The 25,472-nt window shown below is 40.5% G+C and overlaps 1 protein-coding gene across 4 annotated transcripts in view; it reads right to left on the reverse strand.

Annotated features, from left to right (window-relative positions):
- Positions 1-402: 402 nt before the first annotated feature.
- Positions 403-25,472, reverse strand: part of ENOSF1 (enolase superfamily member 1) — a 76,915-nt gene continuing 51,845 nt past the window's right edge. For 3 of the 4 annotated variants that reach the window (XM_033934965.1, XM_033934964.1, XM_033934967.1), the window contains 5 exons: positions 24,330-24,371; positions 17,723-17,852; positions 14,485-14,584; positions 6,821-6,902; positions 403-1,037 (listed from right to left, as the gene is read on the reverse strand). In XM_033934965.1, coding sequence (XP_033790856.1) covers positions 936-1,037; positions 6,821-6,902; positions 14,485-14,584; positions 17,723-17,852; positions 24,330-24,371 — 456 coding nt within the window. In that variant the 3' untranslated portion in view covers positions 403-935. Of the gene's footprint in view, positions 1,038-6,807; positions 6,903-14,484; positions 14,585-17,722; positions 17,853-24,329; positions 24,372-25,472 lie in introns of all 4 variants that reach the window. The other variant, XM_033934966.1, reaches the window with a different exon arrangement.

The following is a 25,472-nucleotide window of genomic DNA, read 5'->3' on the forward strand; positions in this document are numbered from 1 at the left end:
TTGTCCAAACCTTTCTTAAAACCAGCTATGCTATCCGCTTTTACCACAACCTTGAAAATTAGATTAATTAATGAAATTCTTTCAGGTTAAACATCCGAGACACCATAACCATGACTGTACTGCACCGAAATGAAGCTAGTTTCTGTTGTCACTATATAACTATTATATGAAATTTCAGCTGCCCCAAGTTAAACTGCATTTTATTCCCTTGATCAGGGAGACCATATCCACTTTCAATTTCACATCAGTAATTGATGAAGGTTCTTCAGGAACTGTAGGCTAGTGAATCACTCTAACCCTTAAAAGGCAACAGCCTGAAGCAGACAAAAGAGAGAATGGTGAGCTCAGTGCAATACTCAACTGCTTCTAGAGGGAGAAAGAAAACTGAAAAGAAATTAGATGAATGTTCCCATTTTGATTTATTTAAGCACAGGTAAAGCCAGACACTGTGGTAGCCTAACCAGTTATTTATGACATAATTTTATTGACATTTGCTAAATTTATTTATTTAATTGGGATTTATTAAAAAGATTCACCCTGAGCAGATTACAATACAATGAATAGTAATCAGGTACTCAAATATTTTCCCTATCTGTCTTGGCAAGCTCAAATCTAACTGTGGTTCTTGGGAAAACACAGGAATTAAGTAACTTGTCCAGAGTCTCTAGGAGCAGGCTAGGATCAAACTCTGAATTTAAGGGTCAAAAGTTCTAACCACTAGGCCACACCTCCACTCCATAACAGGTGAAAGCCCAAGTAAAGAACAATTTAGTTAGAAAACCATATGAATAGTTATGATTTTATAACAGTCATATTTGTTTTGACATAACACCAGTCCATGCACTGTGCACTTTAAAAGTTGTTGTTGTCGTCGTCAAACTACATAAAGATTTTATTTGTCTTTGGAAGAGCTGTTGATTTTAGGCTTCATGTCACTATACATTTTGGCCAGAAATGAGTTTCTGCCAAATACCTCCATCAGGAAACCGATGCTGTCTTACAGATTCTTCTTTCATTTCAGTTGAATATCCAGCATCCTTGAAGAAAGAAATACAAATAACCTTGAAGAAAATGCAATAGACTATCGCTTACTCTCTTGGCTGGCTTGGGGAGAAAGAGCAATTTTCAAACCTATTTTCATTTAAGTTATTGATTACTTACAGCTGAGCAATTTCAGTAAGTATAAACCATTAAAAAATAAAATATATTTTATTTTGTGGGTCCCTATAAAGTCTATAGCTAAAAAGTACCACATAACTTCATATGAATTCTCAAAGGAAAAAATACGCACATAATTTCATTTTGAAAACTACCTATGGCTAAAATCAAGGGCACAAGGAGGGAGGGAGGCAATGACCCGCTTAAATGCTTCGAGCCATAGCCCATCTAAAATTTGCTGGTGCTACTTTTTTTTCTGTTCTTTCCTTCTCCAAGCCCAGTGTGTCTCCATTTTGTACCACCACCCCTCTTTCTACCAGCACAGTAATAGCAAATTTGAAAGCAGTAACTGTCACCATGGAATCTTTGCACTCCCATGACACTCAAGGTTCTACTATCCTATCCCTCCCCCACATGCACATACTATTGTCATTTGGAGTGGCATGGCAGGGTCAGCAGCATGGGAGGATGAAGGCTCCATAGCTGCTGGACATAGGGGTGAGGATGGATGAAAAGGGAGAGGGAGAAGGAAAGATGCTGCACCTGAAGACAGGAAGAAGAGACTACCTAGTAAAGGGAGACATGCAGGACTTGGTTAGGGTTGAAGAGATGCTGGACCTCATGGGGCTGATGATGAGGGTGAGATGAACCTGGGAAGGAAGTGGGGGTAAGATTGTATGCCAAGGAGGGTGCAAGAGATAGAGCAGAAAAAGTATATGCAAGGGTGAAAAATAGAATATGGAGGAGGGAAGAGAAGGGAAAGCAGCATATGGGAGAAAGATAAGGGGGGGGTTTAAGGATTGGGAGATAAAGGAGGGAAGAGATGGTAAAAGCAAAATGGAGGAAGGGGAAGAGATGTGAGAGCAAAGGAAAAGCTGAAAGAAGGGTGAGGAGGAGTGGGAAAGGGCAAAAGTAGAAAGGAAGGAGAGAGGGACAGTGGAAGAGATGCAAAAAGGTAAAAGATGAGGGAATTATAGAAAGGTAGGGAAGGGTGAGTGAGTGAGATCAAGGGAGGGAGTTCAAAACATTTCATTGAACAGCTATGTAATTCATGCTAATTATGCAACAAACCAAAATGCAGATCAGTCCCCATGGAAGTAATCCGATTTATTAATATCAGACACCTGACATGGCCATATTTCGCCCACAAGCTGCGTCAAGGGTAGTAACTGCAGGGAATATATTAGCACAAACCCTGCTAGTTAGCATCTCAGTCCTTCTATCCCAGCATTCTTCAATGCAAGGCCTGAGGGTCAGTGGTTGTGCCCATTCATACTCTTATTCTTCCCTCTCTCCTTAAAGCACTTCCAAACTAGAAAATGATAGGGCGACAGAATTTGTCATTGTCTCCGTCCCCGCAGATAAGTTTTCAAGTTTTTATTCGTATTTAATGAATCGTTTATTTAATTTACTAAGTGATGTACAATATAATAAAACTATACAAACAAATAGTTGGTGCCGACATACAAAATAACTTTGACATTTTGTAGATTAAAACTAACATGAGTCGTGAGGGGAAAAGGGGGAGAGAGTTACACTGCTGTTGAAGAGAGGAAAAAACAATAATGGAATGAACACAAGGGGGGGTATATTTGGTACCAAATTAGAGGGCTTCATATTGATATTTAATAAAATAAAGTTATTGATTGAAATTTAAAAGATCGAATGCATCATTAAAGAGGTAAGTTTTTAATGTTTTTTTGAACGACGACAAGTCTTTTAGTTCTCTAATGTATTGAGGTAAATGGTTCCATAGTTGAGGGGCCATAACCGAAAACATATCGTGTCTTCTGGTGCCTATAATTTTTAAAGAGGGAACAGAAAGAAGGTTATGAGAAGTCGAATGGGGAGATTGTGAGGGGTTATATGGTATTAACATCCTGGTAATGAATTGTCATTGTCATTCTTTAAGGAGAGAGGGAAGAATAAGAGTATGAATGGACACAACCACTGACCCTCAGGCCTTGCACTGAAGAATGCTGTGGTAGAAGGACTGAGGTTGAGATAAGACACTAAAGAATGACATGGGATGGTTCCCCACAGTTATCCATGAGGACAGGGATGGTGACAAATTCTGTTACCATGTCATTCTCTATTCCAAACCACACAGCAATGACTTCTGACCTCAGCAGGAGCATTCAATCAGCTGATGTTTGAGTATCTCAGTTTCTTTTTACTCTCTGTGAGCAGGAAATGCTGCCAGTGTGAATGAAGATAATCTAATTTGCTGTGTGCTTTGGAAGTGCTAACTAGTAGGGTTTGTGCTAATACAGGGCTAGATTCACTAACCTTACCACTCCATAGGTGATCTGATCCATGGCCGGGCGACTGATCCACAATGCGTCCTCATGCAAATGGGGGCGATTGAAGGCATGCCCCACACCGACCACATAGATCGCTGAAGAGCAATCCCGACATATGTGCAGACCATCTTCTTTGCCTGTAGATGGTCTGCACATGCGTTCACACACAGATTGCCCAAAAAACTCCCCTCTCTTATTGAAAGTGTAGCATCATGTGGAATAAGGTAGTGAAGCAGAAGCGCTTCTGCTAAATTGTATTTGTGCGACAGAAGAGGCTCTGAAGACTTGATTATGGCAACTGTCAGCCACAAGGCCCTGGTTATTTACCTCCATAGATATATACGAATCGAATTTACCACATCTTCAGACACAGCTCACAAGCCCGTGGGTTTATAGCGGGGCTGCACTGCGGCATGTTCTGGAACAGAACAGAACACGCCGTAGTGCAGCCCCGCTTTAAACCTGCGGGTTAAAACCATGGGCTCACACTGCAGGGAAGGGCGGCAGAGAGGAGAGTCGGGGCAGCAGTGTGAGCAGGGAGGCAGAGAGCAGGGCGGTTGGGGGAAGTATGGTTTGGGCTGCAGGGCTGCTTGAAAACTTGTGTCTAGCATTGTCCTCTCACCAGGTTTTCACCCTTTATTTTCGCTAGCCTAATACAGCTTAGGTTCAATATTTAAGTCTGGAGCACAGTGTTATTTCCCACAAGGTAAGTGGGCACACCCAGCTTCCCCTTGGATAGGATAGAAACATAGAAATAGACGGCAGATAAGGGCCACGGCCCATTTAGTCTGCCCACCCCAATGACCCTCCCCTACCTTTCTCTATGAATAGATCCCATGTGTCTAACCCATTTGGCCTTAAAATCAGGCACGCTGCTGGCCTCAATCACCTGAAGTGGAAGACTATTCCAGCGATCAACCACCCTTTCAGTGAAAAATAATTTCCTGGTGTCCCCGTGCAGTTTCCCGCCCCTGATTTTCCACGGATGCCCCCTTGTTGCCGCGGGACCCTTGAAAAAGAAGATATCTTCTTCCACCTCGATGCGGCCCATGAGATACTTGAATGTCTCGATCATGTCACCCCTCTCTCTGCGTTCGAGTGAGTACAGCTGCAACTTATCCATCCGCTCCTCGTACATGAGATCCTTGAGTCCCGAGACCATCTGGGTGGCCATTCTCTGGACTGAATCCAGTCTCAGCACATCCTTACGGTAATGCGGCCTCCAGAATTGTACACAGTATTCCAAGTAGGGCCTCACCATGGATCTATACAATGGCATAATGACTTCAGGCTTACGGCTGACGAAACTCCTGCGTATGCAACCTATGATTTGCCTTGCCTTGGATGAAGCTTGCTCCACTTGATTGGCAGCCTTCATGTTCTCACTGACGATCACCCCTAAGTCTCGTTCTGCTTCAGTTCTTGTTAGGATCTCGCCATTAAGGGTGTAAGTCTTGCATGGATTTTGGCTGCTCAGGTGCATGACTTTGCATTTTTTGGCATTGAAGCTGAGTTGCCAGGACCTAGACCAGCGCTCCAGTAGGAGTAGGTCATGCATCATGTTGTCGGACATTGAATTTATGTCTGTTGTGCTTTTGCCCACTACATTGCTTAGTTTGGCGTCATCGGCGAATAATGCTATTTTACCTCGCAGCCCTTCTGCCAAGTCTCTTATAAAGATATTGAATAGGATTGGGCCCAGGACCGAGCCCTGCGGCACTCCACTGATTACCTCCGTCATTTCGGAGGGGGTGCCATTCACCACTACCCTCTGAAGCCTACCTCCAAGCCAGTTCCCAACCCATTTTGTCAATGTGTCGCCCAATCCTATAGAACTCATCTTGCTCAGCAACCTGCGGTGTGGTACGCTATCGAATGCTTTACTGAAGTCCAGGTATACGATGTCCAGGGACTCCCCAACATCCAACTTCCTCGTCACCCAGTCAAAGAAGCTGATAAGGTTGGATTGGCAGGATCTCCCCTTAGTAAATCCATGTTGACGGGGATCCCGTAGATTCTCCTCGTTCAGGATCGTATCCAATTGGTGTTTGATTAGCGTTTCCATTAGTTTGCACACTATTGATGTGAGACTTTAGTTTGCTGTAGTTTGTTGTCTCCATCTTGGAGCATTTCTTGTGGAGTGGAATGAGGTTAGCCGTCTTCCAGTCCAACGGGACGTTACCCGTACTAAGGGAGAGATTGAAGAGCGCGGATAGCGGTTCCGCCAAGACATCACACAACTCCCTGAGCACCCTGGGGAGTAGGTTGTAAGGCCCCATTGCCTTGTTAACCTTAAGCTTTGACAGCTCGCAGTAGACACCGCTGGGTGTAAACTCTAAATTACTAAACGGGTCATCTGCGTCAACCCTTGTCTGTAGCTGAGGGCCGAGTCCTGGCGCTTCACGGGTGAAGACTGATCAGAAGTATTCGTTTAACAGTTGGGCTTTTTCCGAGTCCGCTTCTACATAGTCTCCATCTGGTTTCCTAAGACGTATTATCCCGCCTGAGTTCTTATTTCTGTCACTGATATACCTGAAGAAGGATTTGCTGGTAGAGTGAGAAGATTCTGTACACAAAGTTGGACTGCCTTGAAATCATCAAATTCTGAGTGTTTATTCTTTACTTCAAGTTATTAAATAAAGTTTTTAAAAAACTAGAGAGTCTGGTTGATAACTCTTACTTCTGTAACCTTAGTGCTAACTGAAGTAGAGCCTCAGAGAACTGCCAGCCTAATTCAGTGAGTTCAACAGTGCTTGATCATTGTAAGGGGGTCCCCTGCCTTTCAGGAAAAAAACCCTGAGGTCTCAGTGAAAATCTGAAGACTGTTCAGTAAAGCTGTACCCAGCACAATCCTGTAGAATTTTTATTATGCCTGACAATTTCCATCCTTAACAGATAATGCCACCCCTCCACCAATTTGGTCCAGTTTCCAGGCAGATTTTTTCCCTGGAATTTCAGTGTTCCATTGGTTATCTTTAGAGCCGTAGCAGACTGGGTGGACCATGCAGGTCTTTATCTGCCAACATTTACTAGATTACTAAGCCTAATCTTAGTTTTTAGACTTCTGGTATTTGCATACAAGCAACTGTGACTTGAAATAAAAAATATATTCCTAATTTGCTTCATAGTAGAGACCGATACAAATAATTGCAAATAATTTATATTTCTATTTTGTATTTAAATCCACCTGAACTACCTCAGAAGTTATCATCCCTCTATTAAAATATATCAACTTCATGCATAGCCAAAGAGTACATGTCGCCTTGAGCCTGTATAAGTATGTGCGACTCACAAATGGAAGATTAGATTAGATTAGATTAGATTGCAAATATACTGCAACAATTACCAGCACGGAATACCTGAGGAGGCATGTAGGCTGCTTTCTTGATTGTAACAGGATATTTAAAGTGTTCATGAAGGTGATCCACATATTCACACATCCTGCAGAAATAAAAAAACAAGATGGGACATGGATTAAATGCTCTTACTTGTAATGTGTGTTTGATGTGTGTCTATACACACACATACATAAAGATACAAGAAAATTGGATAAAGCAGTTAGTGCAGTATGATAAAAGTCACTTTTATTCAAACAAGGGCATAAACAATGGTCCTGTAGCCTTATTAAATCTCCAAATAGTAAAATTATATCTATAATCCACATAGGTTAGGCTTCAGTGACAAGGAGTTTCATGATCCTTTGGCTTGAGACTGGTCTTCAAAAGTGAATTTGGAATTCAGCTGTCAAACATAATTTCACTAGGGATGTAAGTGAGGCAAATGATATGTGATACAAGCACAAACAGACCAAACAAATATATGAAGTAAAATAGTTTAATCTCAACAAATCACATGCCTGATGTGGCCACATTCACCGGAAGGCTGCGTCAGAGGGAAGAACGAGAGAGGTCAAACACAAGTAGAGGTAATTTTGGAGAATTGCTGCAGGAGTACTACTCTTGATTAGTTACACTAGAAAAAAGTGTGTTTTGCGTTTGACCTCTCTCGTTCTTGCCTCTGATGCAGCCTTTAGGCGAAATGTGGCCATATCATGCATGTGCTTTGTTGAGATAAAACTTTTTTGCTTCATATATTTATTTGTCCAAATGTAATTTCACAACCTGGAGACTGAATAAGGGTACAGAATCATGTTTATGCCCCTGATGCAGGTGCAGAGTTCTGCTTTATTCAGATAATTGGGTGGTAGTGCATGCGATCAATAGGCAATCGGCACATTGTGTATTATTGGTGGAGCTGCTCAGACTTGTGGTGCTGGGTTGTCTGAAGCAGAGTATTTATTTGCAAGCTGTACACGTTATGTGAGGGCGGGGCTTTTTTGGCCACTGTCCCTAGGACTCCATCCAAAGGGGCGAGGACTGAAGGCAAAAGGTAGGAGCCCAAGGGCTGGTCAGTGGATTAGTGCAGTGGCATCCTATGGAACTTTTTGTTCTCGGTCATCCCTTAGGGATTTCTAGTACTTTACTATCTCTTTTTTTGTCCATCCCCATTTTTACAGTTATCATTGCAACAACATAAGAACATAAGAATAGCCTTACTGGGTCAGACTAATGGTCCATCAAGCTCAGTAGCCATTCTCACAGTGGCCAATCCAGGTCGCCAGTACCTGGCCAATTAGTTCCCAGCAATAGCGCCTGCTAAACCCAATAGCACATTTTAGTAAATCTAGCCTTAACTGTGTTAACACAAGCAACTTAGCACTTGAACAAGCCTGCAAGAAGAGCACTGTACATAAAGTAGAAATTGGATGCCTTTTCCCTTTATGCTCTAGAGAATCTAAGGAGTGTCTGCTTTCTGCTAATTGATTTTCTCACTGCTGCTTTTCATTTCCTTAGAAGCTTTCCTGGTAGAGGCAACAGCAGTTCTGGGATGCCACACATCAGGACAGTTTTTCATGATGGCAGGGCCTGATGAATTTTAGAGAAGCATGTCAACTCATGCATTTATAAGGATATGTCCTACCTAGCTTAGCTCCGGTTAGGAGTGTAATACATTTCTTCCATTTTGACTTGCTGACCTCCTGAACCTATAAAGTCCTCATTTTGTCCACACACATAATTTTTTCTTACTGGGTTGTTTTTCTGAATTTTTGCAAGGCAGGATGCCCAGTTCTATGAATTGTCTATTAGCTCCTTTAGCTTATTTTAAGATTTCCCTAGTACTTGGTCTTTCTTGCTGGATAAAAATGCTGCATTTCCTTATTGAAGCATGCTCTGTCTTGGTTTCAATGGTCCTTTTTCCGGTCTTTGGAACAAGATGCAGAAGATTCACCGAGGTAGATGCCCGAGGAGCTCTGGGACTGCCTTCACCAATTTTCGCAGAGACGTTGAGAAATTAATTGGCAGAGTATGTGGAAAGTTTATGAGGCTGGGTGGAAGCATTTTTAGATATTTTGTTTTCATCACCATTGGAAACTGGTTTTGCCTATAAAAGAGGAATGGGTGATTCAGTTTTTGCTGGAGGCTAGGGTTTGGGGTTATTCTGGGAGTACGGTGTCCCAGGTTTTTGCTGCTCTAAGTTTTGTTTCCAAATTATTTGGTTATGCGGATCCTACGGGTTCTTTCCTGGCGAAGAAGTTGTTCTATGGATATGTGCATTTCTGGAAACCGCCAGTTAGATCAGTGCATTTGCCGATCCCTCATGGTATGCTGGTATTATTATTGGGAGCATTGAGAAGAGTGTATTCCTCACAGTTTGAAGTGGTATTATTTCTTTACAAATAAGTGAGCCCTCCTGGAACAGAGAAATACCTACTGTACCTGAATTCATAAGACACCTGCAAGCATGACGGCAGATAAAGGCCATATGGCCCATCCAATCTGCCTATCCATATCATCTATCTCCTCCTCCCCTTAAGAGATCCCACATGCCTGTCCCATACTTTCTTTAATTCATACATAAATATATAAAGAATATAGATAGAAGTTAGATTTACCACTGCTGACTTCAACCCCAGTGGCTCAGCCCAATTATAGAGGCACTTAAAAGTGGCAGCCTAATTGTTTTCCTTAGAAAACCTGAAGAACTGGGGGGGGGGGGGTGTTCAAAGGACAACAACAGCTATTGGAGATGGTGGTGGAGGGAAGGATCTAGAGACTTCTAGGAATATCCTCTTGCTCAGCTAGGAGCCAGTTAATTGAACCAGGAGCCAGCCTATGAAACTAATCCAGGAGCTGCAGAACACTTTCACATCCTCCTAATGAATTGTTGGAGCTGCACACAGCTTTTAAAGAATACAGCACAGTTCTGTGTTAGCTATCTCCATCTGCTGGTTGATGGGAAACCATCACAAAAATACTCAAACTGTATTGCAAAATCATTACAGAAGCTCATATAAACCACTCTGAATTGACTCCCCCAGTCATTAGTAGTGATATAGAAGTTTTCAATAAATAATAAACAGTCCCCATCTCACCACCTCCAGAGTTTGTTCCATGCATCCAGCACCTTTCCATGAAGTTTTTTTTTTTTTAGATTACTTTTGAGTCTTTCCCCTTTCCCCTTCATTCTGTGCCACCTCATTCTAGAGTTTCCTTTCACTTAAGAGACTTGCCTCATGTGCATTTATGCCAAACAGGTATTTAAATATCTCTGGGTCATTCCATTCCAAGTGGTCTAATGGTCTCCACCATTATGTTTCAGATTTTGTTCAAATTTTTATTTTATTATATTTTAATTTTTTACAATACAGACAAGCATATAATATTTGAACACAGATCTATAAAGTAAACCCACAAAACAATTGCAAATTACTCATAATATTTAGTCCACAATATTGGAGACCAAGGAAAGGAAATAAAACAAAGAAAAAAGGGAAATTTTTAAAAAATTAAAAAAAGGAACAGTGACAAGAGCACAAAATTGGCTGGTTTATTTAAGCTACAGGAGAGACTATCAGCCTCCTCCCCCTTCTTTAGCCAATGAAATCTAATAATTGCTTTGGTTCAAAGAATAGGTAATTTTTTCCACTTAAGGTCATAAAACATTTTGCAGGAAATTTCAATATGAAGGATGCACCCAAGACTTGGACTCTAGGTCTGTATGCCAAAATGTCCTTCCTTCTTTTCTGTGTTACTTGAGATACATCAGGAAATAAATGTACTGTTGAACCTAGAAATTGCTCATTAATATATCTGAAATAAGTCCGAATAATTAAGTCCCTATCAAATTCCAAAGCAAATGTCACAATGAGGGTAGTCCTCTATGTAATTACTTCCAAGGAGTTTTCCAGAAATTTGGTTAAATTCATCTCAACATCCCTCTAGTCATATCAGTAGAAGTTGAAGTTCCTATTTTATTCCCAATAGAGATATATTGAGCTCTCAATTTTGGATGTAAATTCTCAGGAGAAATTAACAATATCTCTCTCATGTATCTCCTTACCATTTCAACAGCTGATACAATTGGGGATTTTGGAAAGTTCAGAATTCTTATTATTTCTCCTTTGTTTATTCTCCATGAATTCTATTTTTTTCTGGATAACAGACCTCTCCTTAATAAATTCAGTTTCTAAGTTCTTAATTTGATTAATCTGTTCATCATGCATGTGGATACTCTCACCATGTTGTCTCAGCAATTCACCTTGAGTTGATAGAGACACTGTCATTCCGTAGTATAGTCTCTACTTTCCTCAGGCTGGAAGTCCATGATTTCAATAGTCTTCCATAGCGCATTCAAACTGACTACTGGAGGCTTCATCAAGTTTCCAAATTGTATATCCTTTCTCCGGATAGCTGAAGTTTCTATAGCCACTTCTCCTGGTGCCACTATCAGGGCTGCAGCAGGGCCATATTCTCCCAACAATTCTCTCCTGCTGTTCCTCCAAGAGTTAGCACTGAACCTCCATCTCCAATAGAGTTAGCACTATCCGTACCTGTGGGGGTTTTTCTTCTGGGTTGGAGCAGAACCTGCCCCTGATCTGGGCTCAAAGAAACCTGTTCTAAACTAAGGTCCACTGTTGGTTCAGGCGTACTTCCCGAAGCCAATTTCTCCATTATATAGCGCAAAGTTGCTTCAGGGATAATGTCTGCAACATTCACAGTGGGTTCCTGGGAAAGAAGAAGAAACTCTTAGAAAATGACCCGAAGTAAGTGTCGGTGTATGTTAGAGTCTCATCCACAGAGACACTCTGCTCACATATCTGGCCTCCTCAGCTGTGTCAGATTTTGTTCAAAATTTGCACACAGAATAGTCAAGGCACTAAGAGAATTTTCCTAAGATTTTAGATTCCTTACTCCAAAAGTCACTGAGCTAGACCCACTTGTCTGGCTGGATATTGGCGGCATTGTGTACCGAGATGAATAAAGTGTCATTTTAGTTGCTTTTAAAATTGCAAATAATTGGTCAAGTGTTAAATTTTTGGTAGTCCAGTATAACTTTTTGTGCTAGTTGCAACAATGCTAGTATGAGCATCGTGGGTGCAAAAGCCCACCTGAAAATTTTGCTCAAAGTGTGCCCAAAAATTTGTCATGGTTTGTTGCAACAGATTTTTACTAGTTTATCAGATGCTATAGCTCCAGAGCAAGAGTAAATACAGACTTCAGATTTTTTGTTTTAATCATACATTATCCTTGCATTGGACACTACACTCTCAAATTTGCAGCAATTCTGCATGAATAGCTGCATCATAACATTCCTTCAAATTTGTCATCTTTGACAAAGGGACTGAAACTTGTCAATTTTCAGGATCAATTAAAAGAGAGTCTCCTTATATCTTCCTAAAAGCAACAATGTTTGAAAGAGAAAATTTTATTCTATAAGATACATGCTTTTCGGTTTTGCAGTACCACTGTCATAAATGTACAAATTCATGATGGTGGGAGATCCAAAATGGCAACAGCTCTGGGTCAGCTTCTCTGAGAGAGATAGTTTGGAGGATTTCGAAGTTGCTTGTAAGCTGTAAATATGCCCCATTTAAAGCGAAAAGAGAATGTCCAAACTGACCCCCCCTGTGGTTCATAAATCAACCCCTGCACAACACTCTATGCTTGAGTTCATCGCCGTACCTGGGAGTTCCCATCCTGATTCCGGAGGAGTGTCTTGGGTCCTCGGTGGGAAGCTCATGTAAATACAGACTTCAAGGAATCGGATTGGGAGATTTCACTCTCCCCTCCAGCGGCTCTTCCACCACCGTCCCCGGAGATTGCTGTGGCTGGATTAGTAGAGCCATACGATGTTTCGTTCATAGGGGAGACCCCAACTACAGGGGCAGAAGCCGTGAGAGTCATCGAGGAACAGCGGGACTTGGGAGAGAGCGAGGGAGATCCTTCCCAATCAGCAATGGTGACAATAGAGCATTTGGGAGGCTCTCTTGAAGTTCAACTCTTCTGTGGATAAGTCTTCCCAGGAAATCATGATACTCGTGAGTGCAGTGAATACCCTGGGTGAAAACCTCAAAGATACTTAAGAACAATTTACTTTAGAGCTTAACCAAGTAAAAGAGACGATGGAAGATCTTCAATCTTTATCCTCTGGAATAGTTAAGGACAAAGTTTTGCTTAACAGAAAAATAGAGCAACTAGAGAATTATAACTGTAGCCCCAGAGGAAGGAGTTAGAAATTTGATTGCAGGAGAGCCCTTGAATCTTACGGACTTGCTTGAAACTACGATATCCGATACTTCTGAGAGAGTTACTTTATTGGTTTCATTCACGTTTGAGCAAGATGTGAATGCATTCTTTACATTATATTTTCATAATTCGCAAGTTCTATTCTTTGTGAAAAAAAGATTGGATCTACTTGGATGTTATCAGGCAAACACAAGAACAAAGAAAATTATTTTTGGCCGTGAGAACTGAAACAGTGATTTTGGGTGCAACTTTTCTTTTGGCCTATCCATGTAAATGTTTGGGGTTAAATATGTTGGTTTTTTTTACCCGAGCAGTTGCGAGCTTTTCCTGGACATGAAGAAATTATCAGTGGGGAATGTTTAGCTAGTTTAAATACAAAAGTTTAAATAGCAGCAACTGTCTGTTGAGTAAATTCCTCTTTTCTTTTTCTTCTAACTTGAGTTTCTCCTCACTATACCTGGGTCTTCTTTCTGAGCTTATGGTGGTCTGAGGAAGATATACTATTGCCTATTTTGTTTAAAGTTATGTTGTTTTCTAAAGTAAGAGTTACCTTATATGAAAATTGAATAAAGAATTTTTAAAAATGTACAAATTCACCTCAAAATTAGGAATGCTTTGCAGTGTGACATGCAATATTTGCATTTTTGTTCGATAATTTGAATACCACTGTATTTCCAACTGTTTTATGCATGTCAAAGATTTCTAAAGGTTCTACAGTATTTCTGTAATATATGTTTTTCTGGTGGTGAGTGAGTTTAGTGATTGGTACTATATTTTGTGCTTCATTTGCTGTTCATTCTTCAGTGAAGGCAGCGCCTGGTTTATCAGCTGGTTGTGTACCATTCATATTTTACACTCAGAATTGATAGGCTTAAGTAGGCCTTTTGAACCCATTATAACCAATCATTTTAGCCATTTGTTTATTGCTTTGGCTCCATTCAAGTGCTTACATAGCATAGTACCTTGCCCAATTGAACAGAGAGGCAAAGCCTGACATCTATAACCTAGAAATCGAAAAACACAAGCTGAATCAGATATCTTGGCACAGGTTCAAACTTTTAGAAAGTGCAGCTATCCTTCCAGCTTTTTTCTAATACTGTTGGACTAACATTGAGAAAGAAAATTAATTCATTTTTCATTTAGTTTTTAAGACATATGGCAACTTTTGTCAGATTCCTCAAGTGTTCCTCTGCTGCTTCTAAAATGATGGATTTATACTAGCAGCCATTTCAAAGGAATCTAGCATGGATCAATGTGTGAGTGGGTGATGGAATAGATGAAGCTCTGGAATTAATGACAAAAAAACAGGTTTTGTGCATTTAAGCAACTCCCTAAGATGTGTCAAGAGTACAAACAAGTTTTAATAGGTAAAGTGTAGCTTGCTAATGAACTGGAATCCCGATAAAGCTATACTTCAGTAAAAATTTATCACTGACCTGTTTTCCAGGCTCGCAGACACAGAAATATAATCAAATAATATCAAATGCTGCACTAATTCACAGAGCCCAACTCCTCCAGCATGGGGGCAAACAGGTACTGAAATTAAAGATATGCATATATTTAAATTCTTCTAGAACCCAAAATATGGTCTGTTTTATTCTGAATACACCATTATAGTTTGAATACATTTAGCTTAAATATATGATGGAGTGTCATGCGACAAAATGTTCACAGGGATGAAGTGTCAAATGATGTGAACTATCACCAAACCAGACAGTCTTTCAGGATATCCATTATTAATATGCATTTATATGTTCAATAAAAATGTATTATACTGCTCATTTTGTAACTAAGATCTAAGCAGTTTACAAAAACAATCTATATTAGCAGAAATAAGAAATAGAATACCATAAATAGGAAATTAAAACATCCATACCGGAATTCTTCACAGATGGCTCCGAATGGAATGTAGGAAACACATGCAAATCATTCTCATGTATATTCATTGTGGATATTTTGGCCATCAAAATAGCTAGGGGGTGCTTAAGAACCATCTTGAGACACATTTCTATCAATCATCAGAGAGGTAACATACACATAGTAACATAGTAGATGACAGCAGATAAAGATCTGTATAGTCCATCCAGCCTGCCCAAACTCACACAATAGGGTATGATGCAATATTATATATGTATACTTGATCTTGATCTGTCTTTGCTGCTTTTGGGGCACAAACCATAGAAGCCTGCACAGCAGTGGTCTTATTTCTCAACCACTGGAGTTGCCATTGAAGCCCATTCCGATCTGTTTAGTCATAATTGAGAAACAGACCATAGAAGTTTGGTCTTATTTGCCATTTACAGGGGCTGCCATCTAAGCACCATTAAATTTCTTTTGTTTCCATTTTCTTTCCACATAGGAATCCTTTGTGTTTATCTCATGCATTTTTGAATTCCATCACCTCCCATGGGAGGACATTTCAGGTACCTACCACTCTCTCACTGAAAAAGTACTTTCTGTCGTTATTCCCAAGTTGACCCCCCTGAAACCTCAATTCATGTCCTCTAATTCTAATGCTTCTATGTCTCTGGAAAAGGGCTGTTTATATACTAATGTCTTCCAAATACTTATTATACTACTATTCCTCCTTTCCACCAAAGAGGCGATCTCTTCTTACTGCTTTCGTATCTTCCTGCTGGCAACTCTATCTGTGCAAAAGGGTAAACTAGTGTCAACACTACAATTTTTGGTACTCTCCTGCATACCAGGAAACATCTGGATAAACATCCTCCCAGAGTAAGCAAAACCCTGAAGTTCCTAACTATGATGATATGTTATACACCACACAACTGATTCAACTGGGGGTGCAGTTGATAGTACAAATATATATGTAAAAATGCAGCTCTGCAGGTTTTACACAAAGAAATAGACTTTTATACAATTATCCAAAGTATATGTACAGAAGTTTTTCCAATCTGAGCAGAAACAGTTCTATATGCAGGGTTCGGAGCAGTTAGCACTTATATGCACACTATATGTGTTCCAAATAAGCCAGGATATTCCTGCACACTGAACAACATACTTTCCCTTAGAAAATTGGTTAACTTATGTGCATATCTCCCACAGGATTTTGGTGAAGTGGTCTCATGTTTAGAGCACTAGGCTGACATCCAGCAAAGCCAGGTTCAAACCTTACTGCTCTTGGACAAGTTAACTCTCCCCTAGGCCACCAAGAGGGGGGAAGAAGTGGGGTAGGGTAGAATCTCCCTGACTCGGCCTCCAAAGGGGGGCCCAGCACCGGTAATAGAAAAGGTTTTTCAGCTTCCGAGACCATGGGACATATCCACAGAAATCATCATTAACTAGAGTTTTGGTGATTTTAAAATCTGTATTTCATAAATATTTTCAGAATAACTACTCTAGCAGCTTGTTTTCATTATTTTTAGTTAAATTTTCACTATTTACTAGGAATGTCTATGAAACTCTGCACATTTCTGGTTCCAATACTATGTAATGTTGTGGCCTGCTAGGGATATTAATGACATTCATGCAGCCCTCTGTGTATAAAGGTTGCTCTCCCCTTGGATAGATGGTTATCACTACTTCTGGCACTCTAATGGCACTACCAAAGTAGTAGCATTAATTACATGAAAGCTGAAATAAGATTTTTTGACAGATGATAAGAAATGCTGCAGCCGAGTCTGAGCATAGCTCAAGAAGGTTTATTGGCAACACAGCAGTTATGGTCTGCTCAATGGCAGTGTTTTTGGCCTGTTGATTTTCAACTTTAGAAGTAGTTCAATATACTGCCTCCAGGTTAAAGGTAAATAATTATCTTTGCTGTAGATAAGCTTAAAAGATATGCTACAATTGCAACATCAAATGAAATTTAGCTTTTTTGCCTATATGGATTTCTAATTTTTAAGTGCAGTAGCACTATATCAGACAGCAACTAATATCTTTTTCTTGGTCCATTGTAATCATAGGTTAGTGGCTCCCAACCCTATCCTGGGGGCTCCGCAGCCAATCAGGTTCTCAGGATATCCATAATATATATATTCATGAGAGAGATTTTCATGCAGTGGATGCAGTACAAGCAAATCTCATGAATATTCATTGAGTATATCCTGAAAACCTTACTAGCTGAGGCACCCCCAGGACAGGGTTAGGAACCACTGTCAAGGATATAGCAATATTTCGCATAGGTGGTGATTTATGCACAACTCCTGTCAGGCGTATTATCTTCTCATTCTGAAATACTAATGCTCAGCGCACACTAATAGCATTAGAATATGGTATCCGCTGCCATAAACAATTTTATTCCTATGGACGTAGCAAAAGATAGGACACACTGATGCACATTAGCATATGCTCAGCTTTAGTAAACGGGACCCCAAGTTTCTTTCAAATATATGCCATTAGGTTGTAAAAGACATGAGGAAGGTAGTGATGAACAACTGAAGGAGAGGATGGATGACTCAGCTTTTATATTGAAAATTAAAATGCTGAGAACATTTGTGTTGACTCACTGGGAGACAGGAAGTCTGGAATTTCAACTCTTTGTGCATTAACAAAACTCAAACTTCCAGTGCATGACCAAAAATTAAATTACCATAATTCATCCACATCAAGACAGTTACAATGAAAAAAACCCAAAACCCTCTGTTGATTGCCCAATATATTTTGTTTTGAAAAGCATGAAATAATGGGTTTTAATGCTTTTTGACATCTTACTTTGAAACTTTTTGGCCATCAGCAACACCGACAGGTTTTCATTGACGCTGCCTAGTCTGCAACTGTCAATCTGGAGGTAATGCAGAGCCTTGGCTTGTAGAAACTGCTTGAACATCACCCTGTTGTGGCACTGCAGTCCAAATTAAACAACAAATGTTAGATCCTAAAGTAAGATGCTGCAATAAGTTAAGTTTCAAGTTTATTTAAATCTTTTTTATATTGTACGCCGTTTAGACATTTGTTTTGATAAATGGTATATCAAAAATAAACAAATGATCTTCATATACCGCTTTTATAGTCAAAGCGGTTTCCAATTAATACAAAGTTTAAAAAAAGATTAAAATAAAATAAAGGGAACAAATTCACAATAAAGGGAACAAATTCACAATTACCATACAGAATGTCTGGCTAGTTGAATCCAAATGAATTTTTATAATATTCCTTTAACACTGATGGCACTTAAACACATAATACAATCTATTACCCTTCTATATAGTACATTAATTGCACTAGATCCAGATATAATGCCTAACCTGCCAAACATTTGTACCAATACATGTTAAATAAGTGCTTCTATTCTACCAAGCTAAATGTCTTGCTCTTGGTACATTCAAATGATTACTATTAAATACAATATATTCAAATCAATAACAAGTTAGAGATTGAAATAAAAGTCCAAGGGCTCCTTTTATCAAGCCGCGCTAGCGGGGTTAACGCGTGCAACGTTTCATAACGCGTTAACCCCCGAGCTCAACTAACTAACGCCTGCTCAAGGGAGGCGTTGGCGGCTAGCGTGGCCGACGGTTTAGCGCTCGTTAAACTGCTAGCGCGGCTTGATAAAAGGAGCCCTAAATGTTTCTTACTACTGGTAAAATGAACAAATGAGTTTTGTGAGGCCTGCTTTCGTGCAAACAAGGAAGAATACAAAGATAGTGCCTGCTTCCTGAGTGTTTGTGCCAGATTATATGACAGGGTTTTCCATGTTCAGTGTGGACAAGAAAAATACTAAAGTATGCATGGCCAAAAAAGGGGGAAAAAACCCCCCCTCAAAAAAGAAGTTCAAGTAAGAATATTTTGGCTTCAAGTAGATTTGTTGAACAAGCACACCATTGAGATCTGATTCAGATGACTGAAAATGAGATTTTAGAATCTATAATGTAGATAATAAGAACATAAGCAGTGCCTCTGCTGGGTCAGACCAGAGGTCCATCACACCCAGCAGTCCGCTCACACGGTGGCCCATCCTGTCCAGGACCTGTATAGCAATCCTCTATCTATACCCTTCTATTCCCTTTTCCTTCTGGAAATTATCTAATCCCTTCTTGAACCCCAAAACCGTACTCTGTCCTATCACACCCTCTGGAAGCACATTCCAGGTGTCCACCACCCTCTGGGTGAAGAACAACTTCCTAGCATTGGCTCTGAATCTGTTCCCCTCTTAATTTTTCCGAATGCCCTCTCGTTCTTGTAGTTTTCGAATGTTTGAAGAATCTGTCCCTCTCCACTTTCTCTATGCCCTTCATGATCTTGTAAGTCTCTATCATGTCCCCTCTAAATCTCCGCTTCTCCAGGGAAAAGAGCCCCAGTTTCTCTAATCTTTCAACATATGAAAGGTTTTCCATACCTTTTATCAATCGTGTCGCTCTTTTCTGAACCATCTCGCGTATCGCCATATCCTTCTTAAGGTACAGTGACCAATATTGGACGCAGTACTCAATATGCGGGCGCACCATCGCCCGATACAACGGCAGGATAACTTCTTTCATTCTGGTTGTAATACCTTTCTTGAGAGTACCCGGCATTCTATTCGCCTTCTTAGAGGCCGCTGCGCACTGTGCCAACGGCTTCATTGTGTTGTCCACTATTACCCCCAAGTCCTTTTCTTGGGTACTTTCACCCATTACTAGCCCTCCCATCGTATAGCTGTACTTCGGGTTTCTGCTTCCTACATGCAAGACTTTACATTTCTCTACATTAAACTTCATCTGCCATCTCATCACCCACTCTTCTAGTTTGTTCAGGTCCCTTTGTAAATCTTCACAATCCTCTTTAGTCCCAACTCCACTGAATAGTTTGGTGTCGTCTGCGAATTTTATTACTTCGCACTTCGTCCCTGTTTCTAGATCATTTATAAATACATTGAACAGCAGTGGTCCGAGTACCGACCCCTGCGGAACACCACTCGTGACCCTCCTCCAGTCCGAGTTTTATGTAGTGGAAGGATGACATCAAGTAATAATTTGTCGACGGACCACAAGGAATATACCACTCCTTTATCTGTGTGGTGCCCATTGCTTTCCCCAAAGGCCTGTTGAATCTTCCGGATCATTTCCACTTGGGAATCGCCAAGCTTTACACAAAATTTAATACAGTAGAGTTGTTCAACTTTTTCTGTCATTTTGTCAAAAATGAAAATCGGACAGATCTCAATTATACTTCCTCACTTAGCAGTCTGCCGGTGACTGACAACTTCTGTAGGCAGGGAAAAATTTGAGCATGCGCATTAGAGTCGCCTACTTAAGTGCACCAAACAACACCTCCCTAGCTTTATTTGTTTACGCAAGAAAAATTAAGGTTTGATACTTTTTGAACAGCCCTAATAAGAACAGCCTTACTAGGTCAGACCAATGGTCCATCAAGCCCAGTAGCCTGTTTTCATGGTGGCAATCCAGGTCCTTAGTATCTGGACAAAACCCAAGGAGTAACAACATTCCATGCTACTGATCCAGGGCAAGCAGTGGCTTCCCCCATGTAATCTAAAACAATGGATCTGAAACCCAGTCCTCAGGGACCACCAGATAAGAACATAAGAACTGCTGCTGCTGGGTCAGACCAGTGGTCCATTGCATCCAGCAGTCCGCTCCTACGGCGGCCCTTAGGTCAAAGACCAGTGCCCTAATTGAGTCTAGCCTTACCTGCGTACGTTCTGGTTCAGCAGGAACATGTCTACTTTGTCTTGAATCCCTGGAGGGTGTTTTCCCCTATAACAGCCTCCAGAAAAGCGTTCCAGGTTTCTACTACTCTCTGGGTGAAGAAGAACTTTGTATGCCCTTTTAACTTTAGAGAGTGCCCTCTTGTTCCCTCTACCTTGGAGAGGGTGAACAACCTGTCTTTATCTACTGTCTATTCCCTTCATTATCTTGAATGTTTCGATCATGTCCCCTCTCAGTCTCCTCTTTTCTAGGGAGAAGAGGCTCCGTTTCTCTAATCTCTCACTATACCGCAACTCCTCCAGCCCCTTAACCATTTTAGTCGCTCTTCTCTGGACCCTTTCGAGTAGTACTGTGTCCTTATTCATGTACGGTGACCAGTGCTGGACGCAGTATTCCAGGTGGGGGCATACCATGGCCTGGTACAGTGGCATGATAACCTTTTCCGATCTTAATCCCCTTCTTAATCATTCCTAGCATTCTGTTCACCCTTTTAGCCGCCGCCGCACATTGTGCGGATGGCTTCATTGACTTGTCGACCAGTACTCCCAAGTCTCTTTCCTGAGGGGGGGGGTCTCCTGTATTTGTGTATAAGATTTTTGTTACCGACATGCATCGCCTTACACTTATCCACATTAAACCTCATTTGCCATGTTGCGGCCCATTTCTCGAGCATGTTTATGTAATGTTGCAGTTCTTTGCAATCCTTCTGTGTCTTCACTACTCTGAATAACTTCGTATCGTCTACAAATTTAATCACCTTTCTCATTGAAACCAAGTTCTAGGTCGTTTATAAATATGTTGAATAGCACGGATCCAAGCACTGAACCCTGTGGCACTCCACTCATGACGCTTTTCCAGACTGAGTATTGTCCTTTTACTCCTACTCTCTGTTTCCTATCCGCCAACCGGTTTTTAATCCACGTATTTCACCCTCGATTCCATGGCTCGCAAGTTTTCAAAGTAGTCGTTCATGCGGGACCTTGTTGGACGCCTTCTGAAAATTCAGATATACAATGTCAACCGGGTCACTCCTGTCTATTTGCCTGTTTACTCCCTCGAAGACGTGCAAGTTCGTCAAACAAGATCTTCCTTTGCTGAAGCCATGCTGGCTGGTCTTCATCAGATTGTGCCCGTCAAGGTGATCAACGATGCGGTCCTTTATCAGCGCCTCTACCATCTTTCCCGGTACCGAGTCCTTCCTGATTTGATCGACAGATTGGCTATTAGTTGAAGCAGTTCAACTATAATCCCTTTCAGTTCCTTGATTACCCTTGGATGGATGCCATCCAGTCCTGGGGATTTATCGTTTTTAAGCCTATCAATCGTCAACCCTGTCAGTTTCCCGTCTTCGTTTCCTGCGTATAGCCTGTCGGCTTCCGGTATGTTGTGTATTTCCTCTTTGGTAAATAGATGCAAGAAATGTGTTCAGTTTGTCAGCGATGGCTTTGTCCTCCTTTAGCATTCCCTTTATTCCATGATCATCCAACACCCCCACCGCTTCCTTCGTGGGTCATTTCCCCTTAATGTATCAAAAGAACGGCTTGAAGTTTTTTGCCTCCTTGGCTATTTTTTTCCTCATAGTCTCTTTTGGCCCCTCTTACCGCCTTATGGCACCTGCTTTGATGTTGTTGTGCTTTTTCCAGTTTTCGCCCATTTTTGACCTTTTCCATTCCTTAAACAAAGTCTTCTTGTCTCTGATCGCTTCCTTCACCGCTACAGTGAGCCACGCCGGTTCCTTGTTCTTTTTCCTCTTGGATCTCTTGTTGATACCGGGTTTTCAGGATATCTACAATGAAAATGCATGAAGGGATCTACATGCATTTCTTTCTTGATATGCAGATCTCTCATGCATATTCATTGTGGCTATCCTGAAAACCTGACTGGCTAGGTAGTCCCTGAAGAATGGGTTGAAAACTACTTCCAAAAGGCTACTTTTTTATATAGCTTGCTGTAACCGTGCCCTTCTACCCTTGTCCAGCTAGTATTCTAACCTTTCATAGGTACGTTAAGGGCCCCTTTACTCAAGCTGTGCTAGAGGTTTTTAGCGCAAGCTGGCACGGTAAATACTCCGATGCTCATAGAATTCCTATGAGCTTCAGAATATTAACCTTGATGGCCCGCGCTAAAAACCTCTAGCGTAGCTAGATAAAAGGGAGGTAAATAAACTACCGTATATGGTCCTTTTATAAGCTGTGGCAAAAAGTGACCTTAACATGCCTTTACATGTGTTTTTCCTGCATGCTAATGTCATTTTTACTACAGCCGTAAAAATGGCCTTTTTGTATTATTATTATTTTTTTTTTTTTTGCATTAATGGCCATGTGGTAAAATTTATTGATGGCTAATGTTGCCATTAACAAGTGGCCATTAATAAATTTTACCACATGAACACTTACCACTACTCATTTTGTAGGCCATCAGGACTCACGTGGTACTCCTGCACTAACCAGTTAGCACACAGTAACACAGCTGCGTTGATTAGCGCAGGAATGCTCACTCTCTGCTCCAACACCTCCTCCTCCAAAAAAACCCCCAACCTTTTACTGCACAATTACTGTGCACTAGTTTGTCAGTTACTGTCGGATGCCCGAGTGAGGTATGACATTTTAAGCTGTGTAAGTGATTAACACAACTTTGTATAAGGGCCCTTATATTGATAAAGTTTACAGCAGGGGTGTTCAACCTGTGGCCTAAGGGCCGCATGCGGCCCCGTAAAGTATTTTGTGTGGCCCCGGTCGAGGGCGATGCAGTGTTTTCCTCTGCTGCCCCTGGGAGTTTACCATCTTGCCAGCTCCCTCCTCTGTCTTGCTGCAGCATTTGCATGGCCCCAGAAACAATTTTTTTTTGGGAAGCCAAAAGGTTGGACACCCCTGGTTTACAGCATTTGCAGATCTAGGAAAGATAGTGAAATAAGCAGTAAAAGGAAAAAAGAGCAGTGCATATTTATGTTTATTGAGAGCTTCTATACCATTACTAATGACTGGGGCAGTTTACATGAGCTTCTGTAAAGGTGTTACACTACATGGGCTCTGTACTGAAATACACAAAGCTCTGTGGTGGAGTTACAATACAGTTAATAATATCAGCATGATTATGTCATAATCAATCATCCTGAAAAACAAAAAACACTGCAGGGTGGTCTACAACACGAAGGCAGTCCTAGCTTCCACAGCAAATGGACCTATTCACCTCAAACACAGAAAATTTTGATGTTTATGTTTTTATCCTGTTGGCATCTGTCGGATTTTTATTTTATTGCGTTAGTGATTAGTTTTGAACACCAATAAATTTTGACATTTTAACTCCTGGAGTCCAGGGCCGGGTTCCACTGTTTTATTCCATAATCAGTCATCCTACTTATGTTAATGGAACATTGATCATCCTACTTATATGCACACATTTATACCAAGTCAATCATCCTACATAAATACACATATATTAATAGGTTTATTAGTACTAGTTTACATGTGACAATAGAGCGTGACTTCATCCAAAAAAACTGCTGACCCAGGGACTTTATCAGTCAATGGTTGCCTTGCTATTTTATACCATACGATGTCTGAGAGTTTTTGTAGGGATTACAACTATAGCAAAGGGGTTATACTTCCAAGTTACATATTAATTGGCATTACCTAAAAAGAGACCAATTAAATAATGAAAATACACAAGCTCACTTGCTCTCCTGTTGCAATTCCAATTCCTAATGGAGCCAAGGCCTAAAACAAATACAAAAATAGTTATAAAGCCATTCTTCAAGAAAAAAAAAGTCAAAATTATATACAAGGTTAGATTTGCTAGAGCTTTCTAAATGGAAACTTGAAAAAGCTTACATTTCTCTAAACTTGATAAGTCAAAAAGGAGTATAGAAAAACAACAAAAATTGTGGAATAGGATTGTAGTTTAATAAATGTCCAAAAAACATAAAAGCAATCCACAAGTGGCCCACAGTAAAAAACAACAACAACCCCAAATGATATATAAAATTACATATCACCTGACAAAATAAAAATGCCTTCCTTAGGGGTCTTAATGGGTCCTTGGCTGTCTTATATGTATATTAAAAAAAACAATATAAAAATCACAAAAAAAATCCAAATAGTTAAAAGGCTGCAATCAGGCAGCACACACACACAAACTGGCTGAGCATACTGGAGTGTTATACATGTGAAACACTTATCTGTTTAATATCCCTACAGGGATACCCGTTTCACCAAACACTTCCTCAGGAGATAAATCATAGCATGAATGCAGTGCCTGTATAACACTCCAGTATGTCCAAGTGCCTTAAAATATCAATTTGTGAGTGCATAGATGTAAGCACAGCCTTTTTAAGAGATGGTGGTGGATTTTTTTATATAACAAAGATTCAAAAAATTAATCAGGAAAAATGAAAACTATTCTAGATCTTTCAATAGAAAACCAAAACAAAAAGGAGACTGGAGTTTGCTTTTGAGATTCATTTGCATGAATGAGCTCTTTCGAGGCCCTGTAAGCCATAGAAGGAGTGCAACAAATGATTTCCCTTCCTCATCCTAAAGAGAGACCATTTCTAGGAACAAAATTGTAGTTTACCTTTACTACATCAGGATAATTTGTAAGGACAAGCCAATCATCATAAGAGGTCTCCTATATAGATACTTTTTTTTTCTTTCTAGCATGTGTTATGTAACATGCAGGAGTTGAAAGTAATATGCAAAATGAACTATTACATTTCCCAAGCAGGGTTATGCATCACAAAACAAATCATATCTTAATATTTTGGGGTCTAGAAAAATGATGTCGGCTGTACCATTTACAGAATTGCAGCTGGTGGTGTA

This window comes from Geotrypetes seraphini, chromosome 2 (genome assembly GCF_902459505.1).
Source record: "Geotrypetes seraphini chromosome 2, aGeoSer1.1, whole genome shotgun sequence".
Classification (NCBI taxonomy): Eukaryota; Metazoa; Chordata; class Amphibia; order Gymnophiona; family Dermophiidae; genus Geotrypetes; species Geotrypetes seraphini.